Source organism: Pleuronectes platessa, chromosome 19 (genome assembly GCF_947347685.1).
Source record: "Pleuronectes platessa chromosome 19, fPlePla1.1, whole genome shotgun sequence".
NCBI lineage: Eukaryota > Metazoa > Chordata > Actinopteri > Pleuronectiformes > Pleuronectidae > Pleuronectes > Pleuronectes platessa.
The window spans coordinates 1,118,658-1,141,792 of NC_070644.1; the positions used below are offsets into that span (position 1 = coordinate 1,118,658).

The following is a 23,135-nucleotide window of genomic DNA, read 5'->3' on the forward strand; positions in this document are numbered from 1 at the left end:
TTATCGGAGCTATGAACTGATTGAAAGATCTTTTCAAGTTGAAGACATCCCATGATGTCCCTCACCCTCTGAACATAGGTCGCCCACCCACAGTGTGACAGCGTCCCTCAACCTAAGAAGTATCGCCTAACTGGCCAGCAGGGAGGCAAAAGACAATGTACGTGCCTTGGCTGGAGTCAGAGGTGTCGACCTCTCTGGTGGTGCCGAAAAGTGCGAGCAGAGGGTTAGTGTCCACATTGAGCAAAAGGATTATGGACAGAGTTTGAAAAATGTCCCACCAATATTTTCATACACTAGAACAAGTTCAGAACACAATTTATAAGGAAGGCCTTTGATATTGAGGAATAAAGGTCTTGCTTCCAGGCGGTTTCAAATTTTTTTTTTTTTTTTTGTGGGGGCGGTGTGGTCTAGGTGGTAGAGTGGTGGTTCTGCAACAAGAAGGTTGCCGGTTCAAATCCCACTCTTCCCCAACTCCATGCCGAAGTGTCCTTGGCAAGATACTGAACCCCTAAATGGCCCCTCATAAATGTTGAGTGTAATAATTGTAAGTCGCTTTGGACAAAAAGCCTCAGCCAAATGACATGTAATGTAATGTTTAGAAGAGCACAGAAATTCCTAAATGTGTCGGTGTGGTCAGAGGAGATTCTTCTATCCTACAATGACAAAACGACCATTGATATCCGATATCAGACTGTGATGTTCAAAGGATTGAAACCACCCTATCAATTGCTGCCGCAACGTTTTCTGTTCCGACACGTGTGGACAGGCACGGATGAATGATTTCATGAGCGCAAACAGGCGCGCTCTTTTTATCTGACGTTTAATCTGCAATAATTTCCGATTCAGATAAATAAATAATAATATAAAATTCTCATAGTCGGGCCAATAATATATCGGGCCGATATATATCGGGTCCCTAGTAAGTACACATACACAATAAGTGTGAACATACTTGGGCATAGGAGCTGCTGGGACTGGGGCTGAGCTGGAGGAGGAATTCACATTCTGGATATTGTTGGTGGTTGGTACATGCGTTGAATCCTGGGTCCGAGGTACGTTCCCCATGCGATACCAGATTCCCATGTTGTTGAGCTCTCTGTCAAACAAGTAAAGTCGCCTTAAGCAGAAAGAACTGAAAATAACATCATAAAATAGAAGAAATTACTGGCAGATCCACACTCAACGTGGGCAGCCATCTTCCTCGACAGATTGGGGTGTGATGAGAGCAATAGGCCCATTTGAATCTTCCTCTACATCTTTTGTAGGGATGTCACGATACCAAAAATGTTGTTAACAAAATGAAATTTACTTTATCACAGCCCATTCTGAACAGGCAGGTTTATTAACAGGCACTGCATTAGGGCAAATAAAACTGAATAGAGTCCAGTGTTGTTGCTGCAAAATTAGCATGTTTGACCGCTTACAATTGTGTTCGGTGAATTTAATTCCACAAAAAAAAACATGCAAAGCATATGTGCAGCCTTGTGCATGTGCAACAGGCCAATGGAACTGGCAGCAATTTCATAGTGCTATCAAATATCTAAAAGTCCATAGTGAGACTTTAAGTCCAATGTATATTTCTGACTCTGTTACCTGTGTCTGGACTGAACACACCATATTCTGTAATATCAAAGATACTCCAGCTTCTTCACGCCCCACTATTTGAAACATGCCTTAGTTACTGGACACCTGAAAAAAAGTCTGGTGCTTTAACTTAGTGATCCATGTGATTAGTTGTCTCGAGAAAGCTATAAATACATAAATTAAGCAAAATTAAAACGTAATCCCAAGCTACTCACCCTATAAAGGTATACTGAGGGGGGGCCTGTTTGGAGCGTCCCAGAATTCGGATGTCACAAATGGCTGCCTCTGTGGAGTCCCGCGGAATAAACTTGATGCAGAGACGCCTCTTCCTGAAAGCCTGTTCCTCTAAGGGACATACGAAAGACAGGAAGACTGAGTGTCACTTTACCCAGCTCATTTACTACACACGAGTGGAGAGCCTTTTCTGAACATATCTGTTTGGAATGGGCAGTTTGCTTGGCCTGTGGTATTTCTTGTTGCAGCTTTCTTAAGACGTTTTTAGACATGAAAATGTCCATAACAACACAGAAATCCCCAAAGGATTAAGGTGAGGAGTGGTGCTGCATGCTGGAGGCAGGATATACTGTAATCAAAAGCTATCGAATCTCGTCGTCTATCTAATAGAGGTTTTTCGATGCATAGTGACGCGGATGTAGACGTTTTCTGCAACGTTTGTTGTTTCAGCAATGTCGCACAGCTGCATAATTACAACCACCACTACTTCAAGATCAGAACAGATGCACATTAAAAGTCTGTTGGTGTTTTTTCGTATCAAAGTCTATTGTCTGAGTGTACTCCCTCCACTCTGACCAGCGCTTACTTTATACTTTAACATAAACACCGACACTCATCCCAAGTTATTAGGACCTGGGGCCTCAATTACAAAACAGTGCATAGGATTCATACTAAAAATGTATGTGCGCACAAAAGCAGAAATGGTCTTCGCAAAAAAAAAAGTATCTGGTTTATCGGATTTGTATATTTGAAGTTCAATGAAGCTCGACTCAGATCCCAGAACACCAAACAGAGAATCAGTTGTGGTTGCTGCAGTTGTAAATGTGCCTGCTGTCGTGAATGTACTGTTGTCGTGGTAGACGAAGTCACTTATTATATTAATATTGAGCATTGTGTCCAAATCAAACATACATACATGCATGTGCCTACAGAGATTTCAGGAATTTTAAGACAGAATAAAGTAAGTCATTCATATTATTTTCAGCCATATTCTACAACACAGTCATGCTATCAGTGCTTTTATCTTGACTTGATAACTTACGGGTGTCAACTGTCTCCTGGATCGGGATGAAACCCACAGGCAGAGTGTCCTTTATATCTATAAGCTTCATGTCCACAAGAACGTTGCCTAAATGGCTCTGTAGCGGGAAAAGGGGGGGCATTTGATTAAGGGAGATTTTCAGGGGGAAAAGGCCCAAGTTGTACAAAGAAAATAAGTAATTGGAATAGGATAATGAGTGAATTCAACTTCTCCACCAAATGGTATTATTACTATTTTAAATGGTTCAAATAGTATCACACGCATGGGTGGGTGATGTGAGTTTACTTACATTTTCTTTAGAGAAGACCCTGGTAAAACAGAGGTAGCGGGTCACCTTGGATTTAAATAGGCCATCTTTCCATAGGTCAGCATCCAGGCCATCTGTTGTTGTTGAGACCTGTGAACAGTCAGGGTACAAGATGACATGGTTACATCATTACATTATATAGTATCTCTCTGAGTTTTTTTTCATCAACTAAATAACATACATCTTCAATAGGCTAAAATCTTGAACAATGTCACTGATACTTAAAAGTAGTTTTTAATTAAGCTTAGTATAAACCATGAAAATTTCCAATAATGGTATTTCAACTCCTTACCTTTGGGCTGGTTTTGTCACATCTACAGGATATTTTTATTCTGAGACATTTTTATTCTCACAGCTTATTTCACTGTTTCCCATTATTATCTAAACTTTTGCTGCCCAGCATTTTTATTTTGTCCTGCGTTATGTGATAATCTGCGGTAGGGCTACAGTTATCGATGCTGCAGTTATCGAAAATTATCGATATAACTTTTCCTCAATAGAAATGTAACACGTGTCGATTTAATATTGATAGAACTCATTTCATCCATGTTTTGACGGACAACAAAAATCCAATAATAAAAATAAGAATAGTGGTGCACTGAACGAAATCATGTGGCTGTAATAGAATTACACCCACATCAAGTTAGGTTGACACAAACAGCACAGAGCGAGGAGCAGCAGCACACGTGTTAATTTCTAGGCTCTGTGGAGGAATTTTTGACCATCCTCACACATCACTGTATATGCCACTAGATATTATATATATTATTTATTACATTATAACTGTACATGAGAATGGTGACTGTCTAAATTTCACAGATACTCCCTTCTCTCTCCAAGCAGCACCCAAGGTCAGGTTATACATAAAGGGCCAACCAACAGTAAATTGTCTACGTTGAGGGACTTTCATATCCATCTCAGATGCTCCAGACAGAGAGGCAAGAACTTTGACTCTCACCAACTTCAACTCTTTTGTGTATTACACAAGTGGCAAGACGTAAAGACACAATGTGATTTAGTTATGCATACTTTAGGCTTAACTATCCAATAGGATGTGAACACCTACATGTAAGATAGAGAGTGACAGCAATTTCTAACCTTTCATATGCTGTTGGAATGGGTGACGCAAGTAGACAAAGATTTATGGGGATTTATCTTCAGACTTAGGGGGGACAATTGCTCATGTTCCTCTGTTAGCGTTTGTATATTGTTTCAGCTTATGGCCTCCTTGATGCATCAAGTCTACATTAAAATCTTCTGCATAAGACATCAGCTGCTGCCTGAGTTCTCCTTTCACCATCTTCCAGAAAACTTCCATAACAGGCTCTTGCACAGAGGTGGACGACTCTGCATCGATGCAGTGACTGAACATTCTAATTCAGTGTTTCAGCTGTTATCCACAGCTGAGTAATTAGAACCCCGCTGCTTCAAGAAAGACACACAATAAAAGGTCCGGTCATCCTGTGTCAGAGTCTCTTTCAGTCTGTTTCCTCCTTACTCCACCTGTGACCCGCGCTGACTTTACACTTGGACAATAAACACAATCACTGTTCACAAGTTGTTATCCAGGAGCATAAATATGAATTCATCAGGTTTTTAATAAAGATTAGTTCTAAGTGTGATGATAATAAAACATCAGAGGAGCAGAGTCAGTGCAGTGGCAAGGATTTAAGATAAGATAAAGTAAAACTTTATTAATCCACACACTGGGGAATTTCAATTGTTTCAGCAGCAGGCACATCAGATTGAGGTAGAAAAGAGAAAAAAGACATTTAAAAAGGCAATAGAATAAAAATGTTTTAATTAAAATTAAATAAAGAGTATATGCACCTTCTCACTGCAGTGGGTGTATTAAATATAAGTAAAGTGCAGTGGCACAGGATGAATGTACAAGCAAGTCAAATCTTTTTGTTTGTATATAAGAAGAAAATTGTACATAAACACAAAGGTGCAAAAAATGTATTTTGTGGTTATTTGATTTATATCGCGATATATCGATTCCGACGGATATGACAAAAATATTGCGATACGATTTTGTTCCATATCATCTACCTCTAATCTGCGGGAAGAACTTCTCCTCTGGAGTGTGTGTATGTGTATGTGAGTGTTAGGGCTGTGACGGTGACCGCATTACCGCAATACAGTGGTCATGTGAAACAGTGGTCTACCGCTGCACCATGCTCATTAAAGTCATCACCGCAGGTCATACTGAGCCATCAGACAGATGTTGGTGTGTATCAACCATAGACTGTATATATACAGTGCCTTGCATAAGTATTCACCCCCCTTGGACTTTTTCCCATTATGTACTGTTACTAACTGGAATTCAAATAGACTTAAATAAACTTTTTCCCGTTTGATCAACAAAACATGCATAGTACTTTGGAGGTGCAAAATAAATTTTATTGTGACACAAACAATAATGAGAACAAAAAAGTCGACATCTGTTGGGTGCATAAGTATTCACCCCCCTGTGTCAATACTTGGTAGAACCCCCTTTCGCTGCAATTACAGCTGCAAGTCTTTTGGGGTATGTCTCTACCAGCTTTGCACATCTAGAGATGGAAAGGTTTGTCCATTCTTCTTGGCAAAAAAGATGAAGCTCAGTCAGATTGGATGGAGACCGTCTGTGAACCGCAATCTTCAAGTCTTGCCATAGATTCTCTATTGGATTGAGGTCTGGGCTTTGACTGGGCCATTTTAAGACATTAACATTCTTTAATCCAAACCATTCCTTTGTAGCTCTGGCTGTATGTTTAGGGTCATTGTCCTGCTGGAAGATGAACCTCCGCCCCAGTCTCAAGTCTTTTGCAGACTGCATCAGATTTTCTTCAAGGATTACCCTGTATTTGGCTCCATCCATCTTTCTCTCTATTCTGACCAGTTTCCCTGTACCTGCTGAAGAGAAGCATCCCCACAGCATGATGCTACCACCACCATGTTTCACTGTTGGGATGGTGTGCTCAGGGTGATGGGCAGTGTTGGGTTTTCGCCACACATAGCGTTTTGCATTGAGGCCCAAAAGTTCAATTTTGGTCTCATCTGACCAGAGCACCTTCTTCCACATGTTTGCTGTGTCTCCCACATGGCTTCTGGCAAACTCCAAACGGGGATTTTGTATGGATCCCTTTCAACAATGGCTTTCTTCTTGCCACTCTTCCATAAAGGCCAGATTTGTGGAGTAGACGACTAATAGTTGTCCTGTGGACAGATTCTCCCACCTCAGCTGTGGATCTCTGCAACTCCTCCAGAGTAACCATGGGCCTCCTGGTTGCTTCTCTGATTAATTTTCTCCTTGTCCGACTCTTCAGTTTGGGTGGACGGCCTCCTCTTGGTAGGTTTGCGGTTGTGCCATATTCTTTCCATTTTCTTATGATGGATTTTATGGTGCTCAGAGAGATGTTCAAAGCTCTGGATATTTTTTTATAACCTAACCCTGCTTCATATTTCTCCACAACTTTATCCCTGACCTGTTTGGTGAGCTCCTTGGTCTTCATGATGCTGTTTGTTCAGTAATGATCTCCAACAAACTCTGAGTCCGTCACAGAACAGGTGTATTTATACTGAGATTAAATTGCAGACAGGTGGACCCTATTTACTAATTATGTGACTTGCAAATGTGACTTGTGAATGCAATTGGTCGCACCAGATCTTTGTTAGGGGTTTCACAGTAAAGGGGGTGAATACATATGCACTCAACACTTTTCAGATTTTTATTTGTAAATAATTGTGAAATCCATGTAATATTTCCCCCCACTTCCAAATGATGCACTATTTTGTGTTGGTCCATTATATAAACTCACGATGAAATAAATTTTAATCTGTGGTTATACCATGACAAAATGTAGAAAAGTCCAAAGGAGGTGAATACTTATGCAAGGCACTGTAAATGGACGGAGGGTCCGTGACGTCACCCGTTGGTTTCTGCAGAGTGAGAATGAGGCTAGTAGGAGGCGTTCCCCCGGTGCCATCTTGCCGGTGCTGACTCCTCCTAGTTCCTAGCTAACCAATAAATGTGCAAGCAGGAGGAGCGCGAGTGAAGACTGACAGCTGTGCGACGGCAGCAGAGCTCTAGATGCCTGGTTAGCTTAGGCTACGGCTAACCGGCTACCTTCGACATGCTAGTAGCCAGTGCTAACGGCTAGCGCTGCCCAGCCGGATGGTCGCGATCTTTACCATGAACTAGAGGTAAGTAACCTTGAAACTATACAACAACAAAACCTATTGCTTTATCTATCATAATAATCATATGCTAACATGCCTTAAGTGTTTTTTAATATGTAATTGTTATAAAAGTTACCGTTTTTTTAACACGTCTAATGAACAAATTGAAGCAAGTTAACTACAGAGTCTTGTGTTTGGTTGTGACATGATTTTTTTATTTTAATAAGTTAATATCAATAAGCTACATGTGTAAGTTGCATGTGATAGTAACTATGTTTCATAAATATTCTGATACAGGCTGGTATATCCACTATTACTATTGCACCTCGTTTATTTAGCCTGTTATGGAACTTTAGAGTGAATTAGACAGTTTAGACAGTTCTCATATTAATTATATAATTATGTTTTCACACTGAGGGAAGTGGAGAGACTTGATGTGGATTGCTATCAACAGCTCTGTGGGAGATTTTCACCTTGAATATTACAGATGAGGTAGAAAGACATTTTATCTATTTGTAAAATGTTTTATTTCTTTCAGTACTTTTATCCAAAGCGACTTAAAATATGTGCATTTAACCATGAGGGTACAAACCCAGAGCCCAGTACATTGGTTCTGTCTGACATCTGTGGTGCTTCATACACAACACAAAACATTCTTTAAGTGAGTTTCTTCTTTTCATTAGATGAAGAACTGCAGCACCTGATGTCCTCAGCAGCAACATGGTAGAGATCGGCAGCTTCAGGCTGGTCAACAAGAGGACGACCTGCACAACACTTCATGTTTTCCTCCCTTAACTTAAGACGGCCTGCAACTGTTTAGAGTTGGCAGTCATTGCTAAGTGTCATGGATAAAAGAGTTAATTTCTATAGTCATTATGGTTGGTTAAAAAAATGACACTTATTAGAACAATGTTTATCTGTTGCTTTCTGATTTGATACACTTTAGATAAGAACCCAGTGTTTTATTTTTCTTCTTTGCCATAAGAGACAGAACATGGTCATCACAGCTGTATCCCTCAGGCTCGTCCATCCCTAATAAAATGATAGGAAACATAAAAGTATGGCATTATTGTAGAGGAAGTGTTACTTATGAACAAAGTTTGTATCCATGTTTTCTGTGGATATTCAACTATGTATTTGAATATGCTTTTCAATCAATCAATCAAATTTTATTTGTATAGGCCATATTCACAAATTACAATTCGTCTCATAGGGCTTTAACAGGATGTGACATCCTCTGTCCTTAACCCTCAGCAAGAGTAAGGAAAAACTACTAAAAATCCTTTTAACAGGGTAAAAATACGTAGAAACCTCAGAGAGAGCCACATCTGAGGGATCCCTCTCCCAGGACGGACAGAAGTGCAATAGATGCCACGTGCAGGAAAACATCATCAAGATTTAAAGTCTTCAAGATTAAAGATTAAAGTCTCTAGCAGCATTTGATGAGGGTAAACATCCCGAAGGACAACCCCAACATGACATGCCAAGCAGTCCCGCTGCAATCACAGTCCATGGTCAGCAACCAGCAGGACCACGATCCACCATCCAGGCCAGAACGCCACTCCAGTCCTCAGTCACCGTCCACCCCCACCCACCACGAGCCGCCGCCGCGGTCCTGGTCCAAACGGTCTTTTGGATTACACTGTGCACTACCAAGACAATGAATTGACAGTATGGAGTTATTTCACATTAAAAGTATTGCATATATTATTTAATCCATTATGTATTATGTGCAATACTTTGCTTTGATTGTTTGTAAGTAATGAAAATAGGTCTGTACCTGGAGTCAGTGTTGAAGTAATGACTCAGTGTTCAGTCTGGTTGGTTTCCAGCTGTGTCTAATGTTGGACATCCTAGAGGAACATTCAACACAAATACACAGATATGTAAAGTCATACATGTGCCAGGTTAACTCCTTAACAGACTTTTACGTGGTAAAAATAAAAGTGTATTACTTCAAAGTTCATCAGAACATAATCATTTCAGCTTAGGAAATATGTGGTGAACATCAGCCTCAGGTTCTCTATGAGACTGTCTATTCTAGTAAAGTTACACTTCCTATAATTTATTTATATTTAACACAATAATTCATTGAAGACTGCCTGAGATTAACGATGTAAAAACTGAAGTTAGCAGACAAGTCTAGTTTTCACTGTAACCACGTTACAACACATCGACACCAATACTCTGAATAAAGAGCGTTAGGAGACGTAATGCTATTTTAAACAGCTGCTCTTACAATGCAGATATGTCTTCGCGAATCGGGGGTCGCGGTGGTGGATCCAGTGCGGCGGATTCTGTTTCATGTGGGCTGATCGTTGTGGTGGTGGCGGACCCTGTGTCGCGTTGGCATTGGGTACGGGCGATGGACCAGGACCGCGGCGAAGGCTCGTGGTGGGTCCTGGTGGGCGGCGGTGGACGGTGAATGAGGACTGGAGTGGCGTCTGGTCTGGATGGTGGATTGTGGTCCTGCTGGTTGCTGACCATGGACTGTGATTGCAGCGGGACTGCTTGGCATGTCATGTTGGGGTTGTCTGTCGGGAAGTTTACCCTCATCAAATGCTGCTAAAAACTTTAATCTTGATGATGTTTTCCTACACATGGCATCTATTGCACCTCTGTCCGTCCTGGGAGAGGGATCCCTCACATGTGGCTCTCTCTGAGGTTTCTACGTATTTTTACCCTGTAAAAGGGTTTTTTAAGTAGTTTTTCCTTACTCTTGCTGAGGGTTAAGGACAGATGATGTCACACCCTGTTAAAGCCCTATGAGACGAATTGTAATTTGTGAATAAGGGCTATACAAATAAAAGATTGATTGATTGATTGACTTTAAATACTCAGGTTTCAGTTGACCACAGTAAATCTGTCTCTGCAGAATAAGAATCTGTGTAACGTAGTCAAGTCAAATGGTATGTCGAAAAAACTTTACATAACATTAGATATCTTATGTGGCGGAGCTTATTCTCCGGAAACACACAGTCTCCTGTCTCGGTTTAAAAGATTCATCATCAAACTCTAACGCTTCTCTCTGCTGGGCGACCCGCTCATGTCGGTTCATGTCGGAGTGTGTCGGTAATAACTACCGTTCACATCGCCATTACTGCTTGTATCTTGCCTCAGGGCTAGCGGAGCTAAGCTAACAAGCTTAGCTCCACAGGTACAGAGACACTGATACCTGCGAATCACTTCTAACACATCTAAATAAAATACTAAACTTGACTTACCACAGAAACGGGAGCGCAGACGTCTTTAACTTGTCCGTCAGGAGAACAAGCAGAACATCAAACCGTGTTATTCATCCGATGTGTGAGTGGAACCTCTCAACGGTCTCAGGTGGTGTTCACTGACCGGGTATTAGCCTGTTAGCTCAGGTGAAGACAAGCAGGCAGGAGGCTAGGAGTTGCAGTCATCGCGCTGAGTGTGACGTCACGTGAATTTCAAACCTCTATATCGCTTAAACGGGGGAGTTCGAAAAAATTCACCCCCTTCAGAGTTGTCATGAAGGAAGAACCTCGCGATTGAGACTAAAACAAAATTTTGAACCATGCTGTAAACAGGTTTAATTCTGCTCTAAAGTCGGCCTTTTTAACATGGGAGTCTATGGGACTTTCTGTTTCTTGGAGCCGGCCCTCTGTGGCCACCCAGTGAATTGCAGCTTTTTACACTTCCTTATCAGCCTCATCGCTCAGCCCAGGATGTTGCCCCTTGGTATAAACCCAAGTGTAACAAGGAGCAGACACCCAGGGAGCCATGCATTACACCAAGGCAGTATGTCGCTGTAATGGAAAATTATAATGACCAGTGTCTAAAGGCCTAATTATAGTCCTGCGACTGCAACAGCGGAAGGCCACGCAGCTGCATCGACGGACTCGTTTTGGTTTATGCTTCACTCACGTGTTGCGCATGTTGCAACGCAATTCACCGCCAGAACACTAGGCGGAGTAACGTTTTGTTTCGAAAACAAAACACACAAAGAAGAGACGTCTTCTTCTTCGTCGAATCTTTATTTACATCGCCACTCCGGCTCCTAATAGCCTATTTCTGGCGGACAAATCCTCCAGTCAGTGACGGGTTATACAAGTGGTCATACTTTCGGATCTCTTCTGCCAAGTGCTCTTCTATTTGTTCCATATTCGTTCTTCTAAATCTTCCGTGATTTCCGCGTATTGTGGGGCATGAAACCGGAAACTAGACTCCGGACGGGATGTAGTAAGCAGACCAATCACAAGCCTTGCGGGCTGCGTGAGGCTCGCGTCGTTTTGTCGTGTAGTTAGAAAAATTGGCGGACGCACACAAGCCCGCAGAGGGCACGAAAGGGGCGTGTTGCGTGTCTTGCGTGCATGCGTGCATCCGTGCAACACGATTATAATTCGGCCTTAAGGCTGTGGAAATCCCCTGACTAGGTATCTCACGCCTGTGACCTTGGCAAACAGGGAGTTTGCTACAGCGGACGGACACAGCAGATAGACACAGAGGAGGATTTAATATCTTTTTTTCTTATTACGTTTTATGAAGCACCTCTTTGTATTAGTTCTGGCATGTCTTCTTTTTTTCATATTGTCTTGTGAAACGCCTCTTTGAATAAGTTCTGGCTTTTGTGAACCTGCGGCCAGTTGTTCCATTCTGATCACCCGTGCTTGTTGTGTAACTCTGCAGAGCTTACTATTATAAAGACTCAATGGCATCTCCAGTCTGAGAATTTAATTATTTCAAATCTCAAGATGAATTTCCCTCACATCGTTTGATTACCGCAGGGAGAAAATGGTAAATGGTAAATGGTTTTGTATTTATATAGCGCTTTTCTAGTCTTGATGACCACTCAAAGAGCTTTACAGTACAGTTTTACATTCACCCATTCACAAACACATTATACAGTGCATCTATTCGCAGCACTTTGTTATTCTACGGGGGGCCATTCGGGGTTCAGCATCTTGCCCAAGGACACTTCGGCATGCAGATGGGTCAGACTGGGGATCGAACTGCCGACCTTCAGGTTGGAGGACGACCACTCTACCCCTCAGCCACAGCCGCCCCTCTACATTCACAACCCTAGTGTGTGTCTGCTTGTCTCCGTTTGTCTTCACACACAAACTGTCTTCACACTAGGGATGGGCATAATTAATCGTAGTAATTTTTTCATCGAGAAATTCGCTAATTACACATTTGACCACGGGGGGCAGTGTTTGAAAAAAACGCCACAGTCCTACTCAGTTACCTGCGACGGGCTGCGAGTTACCGTGTAGTTCCATTTCCAAAGTAAACATGAAGAGGTCACGGCGAAGTGTTGCGTGGGACCATTTTGAGTTAAAAAATGACTTGGCGAAGCTATCCCAGAGGCTGGGGGAGACAAGGAGCCTGCGTTGTCTGACACAGCCGAGGGCAGCGCAAACACCGGAGCCGCGGCCAGGCTAGCCAAGTTAGCACGGAGCTACCTGTGTATCACGGCGACGTCAGTCCCCTCAGAGCGGGTTTTTCGGCGGCTGGACTGACGGTCACCAGGCTGCGTTCGCGTCTGACCCCAGAGCATGGTATCATGCTCATCTTTCTCAACACAAATCCGTAGGCTGGTGCTGAAGTTGTATGCGAGTTACTGGTTATTTTTATGAAGCTTTCTCGACTCGGTACCTTGTTTGATAGTTTTGAGTTACATTTGGCAAAACCTGTCAGACCTAAGTATTATATATTTGCAGTTGTTGTTAACATTATGTTTTTTTAAATTATTGTTATTTTATTTTGGAGGGGAAAAAAACGAGGGTCAGTTGTGTTTAGTAGCACCGGCTTCTAGCTGTCGGCTCCGTTGTTTAATATTACGGCAGCGCATATTTTGTTCATCTTGTAATAAAGATCTCAATGACGAAACAAGCTTTTTTGGCATTTCTGCATTTTAATGTAGCTTATAAATAGTGAATTTTTGAACTTGAAAATATTAATGATTAATCGAAAATTCGTCATTAACTTTCCCGACGATCGACGAAGACAATTTAATCGAACGCCCATCCCTACTTCACACACAAACTGTCAAATACATTAACACACAAAAAGTCTGCAGAAACTCCAGAGGCTCTCACTTCTCGTTTTGCATTCACACATACAGACCCTGCAGAGAAAGTCAAGAGGATCACCGGAGATCATTGCATGTCCTAAAGCTTTTTAATGCACCAAAATGTGCAAGTGGGCATTATCATAGAATCAAGGATTATTAGGTAAAATGTATGAATTATTTGGCATTGTTATTTGGTATTAAGTGTCCAACTGTGCTGTGTTGCATTCCTTGACTTACCACATCATATCCACTGGGTGCCCTGTTCCTGGAGGCCACTACGCCAACCCCTGTAATTGGATCCATTGGCATCTCTGGCAAAGCATCAGAAAGATCCCGAACCTCAGGCATCTTTGTAGATTTCTGCAGCAAAAGGTGTCAGAGGAAATAGCACGGATTCACTGGTTTTACATACGGATACTATAGAAGAAAAAAGACACACAACAATCAAAATATACCAAATATAATACCCTAATGAACAAAAATATTTATAATTATCATCACGTTTATATACAGTTAGTCATTACGATTAACATTAGACTCAATGGCACCTCTCAAAAAGAAACGTGTAAAACATAGTGAATTAGCTCCCTGATATAATTCCAACACACATGAATTAAAACACGCGTCAAGAAAACTAAAAAGGAAGTGGCACTCCAACAACTGTGCTGAAAATCACTTAGCCTGGAAAGATATTGTTAAATCATCGAAGAATGCCCTCCACAAAGCAAGAGCTGTCTACTCCACATTAATAGAAGAAAATAAAAACAACAGCACTCTCTTCAGCACTGTAGCGGGCTAATAGAGATTTACACCTCCACCAAAGCCAGTATTCACCGATCCCTGAAGAATCCTACCTATTATTTAGAGAGCTTCTCTCTGATGACCCTTGATCAGCTGACTAAAGTAATTTAATCTTCTAAAACCCGCAACTTGTAAATTAGATTGCATTCATACAACGTTACTTCTAATAAATTCTACCTGTCCTTACAAGTTATTTACTGAATACAATCTATCATTATCATCAGGATATGTACCACAGTCCTTTAAACTAGCTGTAATCAAACCCCTTCTCAAAAAACCGATCCTGGACTAGGGCTGTGCTCCAAAAATCGATATGGCGGTATATCGTGATGTCGTCATGCCGATGCCCGCATCGATGCTTTGACGGCCGTCTTGAAAACGAAAACTTCACCTATGGTGCAGTGCATAATAATGCCAATAGGTGGCAGCATAAGCAAAAACAGCACACGTCTCAATTCAAAACAACAAGGAAGAAACACCGGAAAATCCGGCGGTGTTATTGCACGTAAAATACTTTGCCAGCAGTCTGAATTTGGCCGCTCAACCTGCACTCGAGACGCCCACTGTTTCTTACTTACTCTCCACTGAGGTGTGGAAGACAGGTCAATCTGAGGAGGGCTGTTTTAGACAGGGTAAAAAGGGTGCTGTTTTAAATGATCCTTGTGGTATTTTGACCAAAATATGTTACAGACATTTCATTAAGACCCCAAGGAACCATATCAACTGTGGTAAAATGGGCATACGATGGGTCCTTTAAAACAAATTTCAAGGACTGTCTTCTTTCACTTGCGTAACATCTAAAAAATCAGACATGTCAAAAGAGGCAGACACGATTGTGGACTACAGTGGCATCCGTTCATGATGGTGGATCCTGATTGTGGTGGCTGCTGACCTTGGACTATGATTACAACAAAACTGATTGATAATGTATACTCAGATACATTACTGACGAAAATACATCAATTCAAATACCTTCCATTATTCTACAAACTGTTTATTCTAATCAATGCTGGAAATACCCTTATCTTTCCGATGATATCCATTACCTGTAGCATCTATTGCACTTCTGTCCGTCCTGGGAGAGGGATTTTATTTAGTAGTTTTGACTAACTTTTGTTGAGGATTGAGGGCAGAGGGCACACCTTGTTTTTTAAGCCCTATGAGACAAATTGTGATTTGTGAATATTGGCTATACAAATAAAATTGGATTGATTGATAAATTTGTGTTTCCTTTCATCATGAGCAATGTATGTGTTTGGGACTTTTATTGTGAAGGATTACCAACGGAAGTTGTTCTCTTATGGAAGCAACGTATTGAAAACATAAATGGGCATACTGTCCTGGTTCAAGCACACATGCTTCATCTCCTGATAATACTATTAGCTCTCAGTATGGCTGCACCTATTGATGCCTTTTTATCGATTAATCTAATGATTTTTTTTTTAATAATCAATTAATCTAACGAAAAAATTTCAAATAATCTAACGGTCTGAACTGCTTATCTGCCTTTTAAAGTCCCAAATCATTAATTTTCACACTGAACTAAAGGGGTAACCCTTCAAGTAATTACGAAGGTAATCTCAAGGTAAGAAAACATTCACTCTGCTGACTTTTTCACTCAGTCCTTTCTAAGACATACGTTATCGAAACGGCTCGTTTCGTACTTCTTCCCCCGTATGAGCCATCCAGGATCGCACTCGTCTTTCAGCCGCACCAAGCCGGTACCAGTCGAGTCTCCGAACCCACCAACCCCTCTCCCCATCATCTCCACCACCACCCCTCCACATCGAAAGCGACACCAAGCAGACATGTTGCTGAGCTAGCAGCTTGTTAGCTACCACAGGCTCACCACAACGAACAAGACTGAAGAAACAGTGCAGCGTGGAGGGATGCAAGGAAGAGAATGTGTCCATGCACATTTCTGATGAGAACATTAGTATTGAAACTCTGTACTCTAACTCAGGATGATGCTCCTACATGGGCCAACTGTCCTGCTAAAATTTCAACAAACATGAGGATGGTATAACTTACTATTCAGAAACATCCTGTTGTAACCGACTGTGAATCTGCGGCTGGTCTAATGTATCCAAACATAACGTGACATTCATTTTTGTTCACCAGAGAGATCGTCAATGCACCATAATGAGACCAGTGATAGGCCTTGTTGCATGTCACTCAAAGTACAGTCAGCCAATCAGAGGAGGGGCTCAAGAGGCACGCGAAAACAGCGTGTTCTGTCTGCAGCTCCAGAGAGAGGCAGAAGAGAGGACATGGAAATACACAATGCATCAGTTTTGACTTTAAACCACTGATATATCATCAAATTAAGGTGTAAAATATAGGCCCTTTAAATAGTAAGTAACGGTAATTGTAAATGCTTTTGTATATAGCGCTTTTCTAATCTTGATAACCGCTCAAAGCGCTTTACAGTAGTTTTACATTCACCTATTCACACACACATTTATACAGTGCATCTATTAGCAGCACTATTGTTGTTCTATGAGGGCCAAATCAGGGTTCAGCATCTTGCCCAAGGACACCTGGCATGCAGATGGGAAAGACTGGGGATCGAACTACCGACCTTAGGTTGGAGGACATTCGCTCTACCGCTCACACACAGCCGCATCAAGTCACAAACAAATGTTATTCTTTCAGATTAATCATCTGATCAACTAAACTCAACAGTGCAGTAGATCGCCATGCCACACCGTGTGACAAAACTTACAAACTTTACAAGATGATACTGAACATGAAGTTGATCTTATGAAATATCTAGGAGTTTGTTAAAATGCACAGCCAAAATGGCCACAAATCCCAAATTGCTGAATTCCTGTTGCATTAAAGGGGACATATTATTAGAATTCCACTTTTGTAATGATTGCTACGTGTTAATTTGGGTATCTGGCATGTCTACCAACCCCAAAACTCTGGAAAAAAACAATCCCGCGATATATTATGGTTTCTCTAAGTCAGAAACGTCATGCTTGAGTAACTGAGAATGCGCTTCTGTATCATTCTCTCCTCACAATGAAAGGGGAGTCTCTCTTACATGACCTTCAAAATGATATGGTTGCAAGATTGTATCTTCGTCTCCAGTAGGCATATTTCTACAAAGGTATCTCGTGGAGGGGGGAGGAGGGGTGAGGGGGAGAGGGGGAAATGGCTCATTAGCTTTTAAAGGAACAGGCCTCCAAAACAGGTCAATCTGAGGAGGGCTGTTTTAGACAGGGTAAAAAGGATGCTGTTTTAAATGATCCTTGTGGTATTTTGACCAAATATGTTACAGACATTTCATTGAGACGCCAAGGAACCATATCAACTTGTGGTAAAATGGGCATAATATGTGTCCTTTAATCAAATTGGTGCCAGAGACTTTTTTGTCTAAAATTGTATTAGCCCTGGCCTGCCTGCGAAGTTTGGTGAATTTTCGAGTATGTTCAAGCCGTCAAAAATGTGATAAATTTTCTGAATAATCAAACAAAAAGCAATAGGGCCTTCGCACTGTCGGTGCTCGGGCCCTAATAAATAAATGTTCTTTTCTTGTTTCAAGCAATATTAGGTTTGCTTTTAAAAACAAAACAAAGAGCTTTTGAAAAAGGCTTCTTAAAATAAATTGCTTAATTTTTGAAGAAAAATATAATTTAGTTTGAGTTTCTCCTTATCTTTTCTTAATACAGTATATAACTAAACAACACATATGAACAATATCAACAAATATTAACAACTTTACAGCTTTAACACCTCTTCTCTTTGTTCCCACGTTCTCTTGTTCATTGAAAGAACTGAACTCTACCGTGTACTAAATGGTAAATGGTTTTGTATTTTATATACTACCAGGATTAACTAATGTAAAGATCAAAAAAAGCTGTGCTGGTAAAAATGAGACTACCGTAAATGTGAGAAAAGTTGCACAGGTTAAAATAAAAACGCTCTGCCAGAATCAGGTGTGGCTCTGAACAGAAATGAGTCTGGGTCCAGTCCAGAGCAAGGTCTGCCTATTGGTGACCTATGCTATGCTAGATGATCGTGGGCGATTTATTTAGCTCCAGGTGGCCTCTCAGTATAGGTGAATTAAACTCTTGGCTACATTTATAATTAGTTGATGAGCAGCTACGATGTTTTAATTCTGCCTTCAAGTCCATCCTCGAACAAATTGCTCCATTTAAGAGCAGAAAAATTATGCACTTATCTCAGCCCTGGCTAATTGATAACATGCGAAGCAAAGTATCAGTGGAAGGCCTCTAAACTCCATGTCCACCTTGAGAACCTGAATAACTCTAGACATGCCTATTCTACTAATCTTATTGAATTAAATGCTTTGGACCTGAAGGTGCTTATTGACATTGTTAGCCAGGCCAATGATGCTCCTCCTATCCCCTCTGTAGAGGCTACTCATCAAGCCTGCAATGTCTTTTTAAACTTCTTCAACCAAAAAATCTCCATCAACTGTAATATTGCACCCGTGGATCATTTGTCAGTTACCTACACTGCTCAATACAGTCAAAAAAATGAAACCCTCATCAAGCCCTCTTGACACTTTTCACCATCGATTTTAATTTTAATCGAATCTGCCCTTTTATACTGAACTTTTTAAATACACTGCTCAAAAAAATTAAAGAAAAACACATCAGATCTCACTGTGAAAAAAAGTATGTTGGATATTTATACTGATATGGACAGTTTAATGTCTTAGGAACAAAAGGATGTCACATCTTTGATAAAAATACAAGTTTTCAGCCTACAGAGGGCTCGAAAATCATAGTGAAAAAGTGATGTGGCAGGCTTGTCCATTTTGCCAAAATTAAATTTCTGCAACTCAAAATGCTTCTCAATATCTTGTGTGGCCCCCACGTGCTTGTATGCATGCTTGACAACGTCGCGGCATGCTCCTAATGAGACAACGGATGGTGTCTTGTGGGATGTCCTCCCAGATCTGTCTAAGGGCATCAGTGAGCTCCTGTAAAGTCTGAGGAGCAACATGGCGGCGTCTGATGGACCGAAACATAATGTCCCGGAGGTGTTCTATCGGGTTTAGGTCAGGTGATCGTGAGGGCCAATCGATTGCATCAATTTCTTCATCCTCCAGGTACTGCCTGCATACCCTTGCCACATGAGGCCGGACATTATCGTGCATCAGGAGGAACCCAGGACCTACTGCAACCGCTTAGGGTCTGACCATGGGTTCAAGGATTTCATCCCGATAACTTATGGCAGTAAGAATGCCGTTCTCTAGCCTGTAGAGGTCTGTGCGTCCCTCCATGGATATGCCTCCCCAGACCATCACGGACCCACCACCAAACCGGTCATGCTGAACGATGTTGCAGGCAGCATAGCGTTCTCCTTGGCTTCTCCAGACCCTTTCACGTCTATCACAGGTGCTCAGGGTGAACCTGCTCTCATCTGTTAAAAGCACAGGGCGCCAGTGGCGGACATGCCAATTCTGGTGTTCTATAGCAAATGCCAATCAAGCTCGACGGTGCTGGGCAGTGAGCACACGGCACACTACAGGACGTCGCGCCCTGAGGCCACCCTCATGAAGTCTGTTTCTGACTGTTTGGGCAGAGACATTCACACCAGTGGCCTGCTGGAGGTCATTCTGTAGGGCTCGGGCAGTGCTCAACCTGTTCCTCCTTGCACAAAGCAGCAGATATCGGTCCTGCTGATGGGTTGAGGACCTTCTACGGCCCTGTCCAGCTCTCCTAGAGTAACTGCCTGTCTCCTGGAATCTCCTCCATGTTCCTGAGATTATGCTGGGAGACACATTAAATCTCCTTGCAACGGCACGCATGGATGTGCCATCCTGGAGGAGTTGGACAATCTGTGCAACTTCTGTAGGGTTAAGAAATCGCCTCATGCTCCCAGTAGAGAAAATGACTCTAGCTAAAGCCAACACTAATAAAAACCAGTCGAAGTGATCAAGAAGGAAAAACTTGAAATGGCCTCCACATCCAAAACCACTCCTATTTTGGGGGTCATCTCATTGTTGCCCCTGTAATGCACCTGTTGTTAATTCCATCAACACCAATGCAGCTGAAACTGATTAACAACCCCCTCTGCTACTTAACTGACCAGATAATTATCAAAAAAGTGCAATTGAATTCATGCCATACCCTGATAAAAAAGTGTTCCTTTAATTTTTTTGAGCAGTGTAGCTCCCTCTCCTCTGGGACTGTGTTTAACTTGAAATGCTATTATCCAGTTCCTTTTAAAGAAACCCCAACGTAACTACAATGACTTTAACAACTTTAGACCCATCTCCAAACTATTTAGCAAAAGTCCTGGAGAAGATCGATCAACTTTTAGCTTTTATATCACATAACTCATTGTTTGAATCCTTCAGTCTGGTTTTAGAGCCTGCCACAGCACCGAAACTGCACTTCTGAAAGTAATAATGACTTGCTTTAGCTGCTGATGCTGGACGCCTCTCCATTTTAGTACACCTGGATCTTGATGCGGCATTCGATACTTTCGATCACACCATCCTCCTGTCCCGTTTAGAGAAGTGGGTGGGCATCAGTGTTATGGCTCTCAAATGTCTAAAATCTTACCCAACAGCTCTGTGTCAGCACTGGGGAAGCTAGGTCCTCTTCCTCTAGGCTGCGTTGTGGGGTTTCTCAGGGCTGGGAGCTGGGTCCGATTCTGTTCATTATCTACTTGTTACCACTTGGTGACAACATCTAATTTTATTTTATTTTATTTTAATGCAGATGACACTTAAGTCTACTTCAGATGTAACCCCGATAACTTAAATGAAATCTATTCACTTCTAAACTGTGTCACAGATATTCAAATCCTTCAGATGAACCCAAAAAAGACTGAAATACTTATGATTGCTACCAACTCCGCACACACCAAACTCACAAACATGCTAGGTCATTACTGACATCTCATTACTTCTCAATGTAGAAACCTTTGCTATATTTGCTACAACCTCACTTAGAACAGCCGCATCCAATTTATCACACAGTCATACTTTCAACTCCGGAAGATTTATGAAATTAAGCCCTTTCTCTCGGCCATGCATTTATATCAACACGGTTATATTATTGCAACTTCCTTTTCTCCGTCTGCAGCGGCTGACTTCAGCTCATCCAAAATGCAGAAAGTAAACAAGCATTTTTCCTCTAGCTGTTAACTCTTTTAGTATTTTTCGTTGTACGTTGGTGGAAATAGGGCTGTTATGTTAGTTCCCTCTTCTCAATTAACAGACAGATAGATAGCTCTTACTGTAGTGAAGCATATTCAAATGGAGATATTGACAATATTTTATGTGAGAGAAGTAGAGTCTAAGTACTGAAACTAAATATAAACACAGATCTAAAGATAAATAAATGAAACAATTCAAAAGACTAACATAGCCTGTAATTTGTGGTACAGAAGATGTTAAGTGTATTTAATAAAAAGGGAAAACAGTTATATTGCTATCAATGACAATTATATGACAGGAATTACTGATATAGTTTTATCGCCCGCCCTATTACATTATGATACGGCCACAGACTTGGTAATGAATGTGGAGCAGTAATATAAATAGGATAAGAAAATATATAAAAAGATAAAGCTACACCTTGATGAAAGAAACCCTTCCTTCATCCAGTGAAACATCAGCCTTCAATTCATTTCACTATTAACATTTTCTTTTTTTCTTTCACTTTTTAAACTTTGTTAAATTCAATGGCTTACGTGCAATCCATTTCAGTGAACATATGTTGCCACTGTACATATTCGGTTTACACTGTATTAGTTTTTCTTGCATATATCCCAAGTATCGCATGCCAGTTATTAGTTTACCAATGTTTATTTTTAACTGATGGACGAAGCACTAAATTGTAGTCATTTAATATCATCTGGCAAGCAGCAAGAGCATTCTAACACCTGAGCGTTTGTACCATAGGGATTAGTTTTTAGATTTTTCACATACTTTGAAATGTTGGCCATTATAATTATGGAAAAACTGCTAAATTCTTTATACTGGTCATTTTTGTAGTCAAAGTCAAAACTGACTTCAATAAAATTGCCAAATATTTTTAAGTTGCTTATAATGAGTTTATATCGTTGAACAGATTTTGTAATATGTACATATAATATTGTTTCATATCGATCCCAGGTGGATTGTGTGATATAGACAAATATTGTATCATTGTCCAAATGATAGATATCATATGATAAAGACAATGCAGATTTACAACCTTAGAAGCAGGTTATGGTAAGGTTTGGTTTGTGTTATGAAGAGAGAGAGAGAGAGAGAGAATGACTTGATCTGTGTACCATACATACATTCACCACTAAATATGATCCAAGCAATCGAATCTCAAATGCATCCTCAATGTTGGTTGGGTGATCACCTCTGTTAGACCCGATCACTCAGGATGGATGGATGTTAATACCAGATCTAAATGGGGTCTAGGAGCCAGGACCCCTTCGAAGGGTTAGTGGATGTTCATATCAATATCCTCTGACTGCTTAAACTTCCTCCAGTAAAATGGTAGTCGCAATTCTCTGTCATCTATATTTTGAGGGTTGAGGGTTGGGGGCTGAAAAGTCCTGGTTTATTACAGCTCAGGTCTTGGCGTGGGCAATACATAATCGTTATGAGGCTCATTGCTGACTTTAACATGATGATTGAAACCCTTTCAAACCCAGATTGAGCAAACACTTAACCCCACAAACAACAACAAAGGGGTAATGGCACCCACACATTACATCACAGTACACCCCAGTCACATTGAGCTGTTATTGTTAACTAGCAATACACCAAAATCATAGCAACAATTAAGATAAATGTCACATCAGCAATGACCGACAAAGCCTAATACCCGTATTACACACAACATTTTAGCAGTCAATAAGCAGGAGCTAACTATGGTGGAGAAAACAATTCTATGCGACACAGCCATAAAGCTAGTCAGCTAGCATGCTAGTAGTAGCTACACACCAGCTGGTGATCGAGGCTGTCAGAC

The 23,135-nt window shown here is 41.2% G+C and overlaps 1 protein-coding gene and 1 long non-coding RNA gene across 3 annotated transcripts in view; both read right to left on the reverse strand.

Annotated features, from left to right (window-relative positions):
- Positions 1–23,135, reverse strand: part of LOC128462375 (multivesicular body subunit 12B) — a 31,243-nt gene that overhangs the window by 7,545 nt on the left and 563 nt on the right. For both annotated transcript variants that reach the window (XM_053447772.1, XM_053447773.1), the window contains exons 2-6: positions 13,612–13,734; positions 3,150–3,257; positions 2,861–2,957; positions 1,800–1,929; positions 953–1,096 (exon numbers count right to left, since the gene is read on the reverse strand). In XM_053447772.1, the coding sequence (XP_053303747.1) occupies positions 953–1,096; positions 1,800–1,929; positions 2,861–2,957; positions 3,150–3,257; positions 13,612–13,722 (590 nt within the window). In that variant the 5' untranslated portion in view covers positions 13,723–13,734. The remainder of the gene's footprint in view (positions 1–952; positions 1,097–1,799; positions 1,930–2,860; positions 2,958–3,149; positions 3,258–13,611; positions 13,735–23,135) is intronic.
- On the reverse strand, positions 8,872–9,693 carry LOC128462376 (uncharacterized). The gene is made up of 3 exons (XR_008333029.1): positions 9,571–9,693; positions 9,112–9,184; positions 8,872–8,980 (listed from the first exon to the last, which is right to left on the reverse strand). It is a non-coding gene; the product is annotated as an uncharacterized LOC128462376 (long non-coding RNA).